The sequence below is a fragment of the Austrofundulus limnaeus genome, unplaced genomic scaffold (genome assembly GCF_001266775.1).
Source record: "Austrofundulus limnaeus strain Quisiro unplaced genomic scaffold, Austrofundulus_limnaeus-1.0 Scaffold1094, whole genome shotgun sequence".
NCBI classification, from domain to species: Eukaryota; Metazoa; Chordata; class Actinopteri; order Cyprinodontiformes; family Rivulidae; genus Austrofundulus; species Austrofundulus limnaeus.
In genome coordinates, this window is record NW_013953496.1 from 80,254 (window position 1) to 82,919 (window position 2,666).

The 2,666-nt window shown below is 38.2% G+C and overlaps 1 protein-coding gene across 1 annotated transcript in view; it reads left to right on the forward strand.

Moving 5' to 3' along the window:
* Positions 1-2,666, forward strand: part of snx25 (sorting nexin 25) — a gene marked incomplete in the record, with an annotated part of 55,293 nt that overhangs the window by 46,246 nt on the left and 6,381 nt on the right. The window contains 3 exon segments of the mRNA XM_014030646.1: positions 1,421-1,504; positions 1,582-1,699; positions 1,775-1,841. Of these exon segments, the coding sequence (XP_013886100.1) occupies positions 1,421-1,504; positions 1,582-1,699; positions 1,775-1,841 (269 nt within the window).

The window sequence follows — 2,666 nt, forward strand, 5'->3', positions numbered from 1 at the left end:
TAGGGTTATTAACGAAGTTTGTGTACTCAGACCAGTAATATTTGGGGTCACAAGTTTTTGCCATGAATACTTTGTGGGTCAGAAGATAAAAAGTTTGGGAACYACTGTGTTAGACAATCTGTCCTTCAGGTGCACAGCTCTGATCCTCACAGCTTCAGTAGGCTCATGTGTGATGACAGCAACACATATATTGTATTTTTGTATAATGTTAGCTTGGCAGCATCACAGCACAATATATCACAAACTTCTCATCATCATCACACTATCAGCCTGTTTGTTTATCTACATAAACTGTTGTGTATGCAGATGTATTAACATAAAATTCTTTAACTTATTTTCAGATGTTTGTATTATTTATATAAAAGTAAAAATGGGTGTTTTTAGTATTTAAAGCATCAGAAAAAGTTTTATTGGGGCGATGTTTTAAAGTCATTAAACTGTACTGCTGCTGCAGCAGCTGAGTCCAGTACAGATGGGTGATATGTTATCATGTGTGATATACCATCAAAAACATTCATCATGGTAATRATTTGTCATCTCAGGATAAAAACGATAAACACCCACTGCCAGGCTTTACCTGCCTCCTCACCAGGTTAAGCTTAGTTTACTCAGAGTGGACGTCAACGCACGGAGCATGTGCTAAAGTAGTGAAGCTAAAAARCTATGGTAATGACTGTCAGCGTGCAAAAACACAGTCAGTCATCTAAAAACTGTTTAGAGTTCAACAATACGTTAAAAAAACAACACAACTCCTCCGTCTCCTCTGTCCCTGCCAGGCTGCACGGTTCAGTCACACAACTAGCCCCTCCCTCCCCTGAACATTAACCCTTCAGGGAACAGATATTACAGCTTTACCTCCCACAGCAGCTAAACTCAGTATTTTCAGTGATTAGTCAAAAGTATTTTCTTATAGTTTTATTTTTTTATTATATTACTGATATATCATCACTTGTCGTTATCGTGATAAAACCTGGAAATTATGATAAATGTTTTAGTCCATATTGCCCATCCCTAGAGTCTAGTTGTGCTGTTTTATAWTAAAACTTTCATGTTGGAGAGGAAATGATGTATCAGAGGTTAAATTTTTCCTCTGAAGCCAGAGCAGAAACACTGCACACTTCAGTATTTGTTCACTGATCACAAGTTATATCATAATCACAATATTAAGCTGTGTTTTTACACATCATAGGTTTTCCTGATATCATGCAGCCCTTAATCCCACAAATTATTAGACTTAAAGTTTAGAAGAAATTCATGCTGAAACKTGATAAAACCCATAACTTGTATAATTCAGACTTGTTCCCTGTTCAGGAGCCTGGATCTGTTGTTGACCTTGTTTCATCAGTGACCAGCTTCATTGTTTCTGTCCAGATTTAGCAGCAGTAGATGTTCATTCATCTGTGTGTTTGTGTGTTTGAAGGTGATGTCCATTCAGAAGAAGTCTTCTTTCTCTCTGGCCTCCTTTCTGGAGAGGTTACCTGGAGACTTCTTCTCCCACACTGAGGTAGGCACTGAGCAGCTCAGCTCTGCGTTTCGCCCTGAATCCTTGTTGACGCTGCACCTGCTGCCTGCTGTTCCCAGGAAGACGCTGACGATGACAGCGACCTGTCAGATTACGGAGATGAACCGGACAGTCGTAGAAACGCTCTGGCCGAGCCCTGCTTCATGCTGATTGCAGAGATCTTTGAGCTCAGAGGAAGTGAGCAGTTCACCAGCTGTTGTAAAGTCTAACTGCATGACTGTGACCAGCTGACTGTTTTCTGTTCCTGCTCAGTGTTTAAGTGGGTGAGGAAGACACTAATAGCTCTGGTCCAGGTCACATTTGGTCGAACCATCAACAAGTAAGTGCTGAGCTTGTAACAAATAACACTTGGTTTAATGTTGGCCTGCTTTATTCATGAAACACATCCTGATTGTTGTAGCACACACAGCYCATGAACACTGACCCAAAACAAACTGCTTCAGGTTCAACATTTCACTGACACCACTCTGTCTGCCTCCTCCTTCAACTATTTTTATTAACATTGTTTTTAAAWAGTTCTTATTTATTATTATTTATAGTCTGATTTATTTTTCCTGAGATCAAGGTTGTGAACCTACAGTTTGATGCAGAATTATTCATCCCCTTGGATTGTGTTGTTATCTCATAACTGTGAATTTAAATGGATTTTAATTTGATTATAAAGAATGGATGAATACTAAATACTCCAAGATTTAAACAAATATATAAAATTGCAAAGTGGTGCATTTATATATTTTGCTTTTAAGTGCCAGTAATTACCTTCAGAAGCCACATTAGTTGGATAAGACCCACTTGAGGGAAATATAAATTCAAATTACCATATTTATTCAAGTATAATACAAAAATTAAATCGGTAAAATCATCTATAAAGTTGGGGGATAGTACTATACTCGAATAAATACTTTTACTTATGTATTTTAACTGAAATTTCGGCTTCATTCACAAAAGTCTGGAAATGAGACTGCGTTATAAAAATCAGTTGAAACGAGCTCACCACTGACACTCCTCTGTGCTTCAGAGTGAGATAATAACAGATCCAGGCAGGAGACGTGAGGTGAAAAAAAGTATTCCTGCAGCTCAGTAATGATAACAAACTAATGACATTAGTGTGTGACCGAGCTGCTCCTCCAACAACAACAAACAC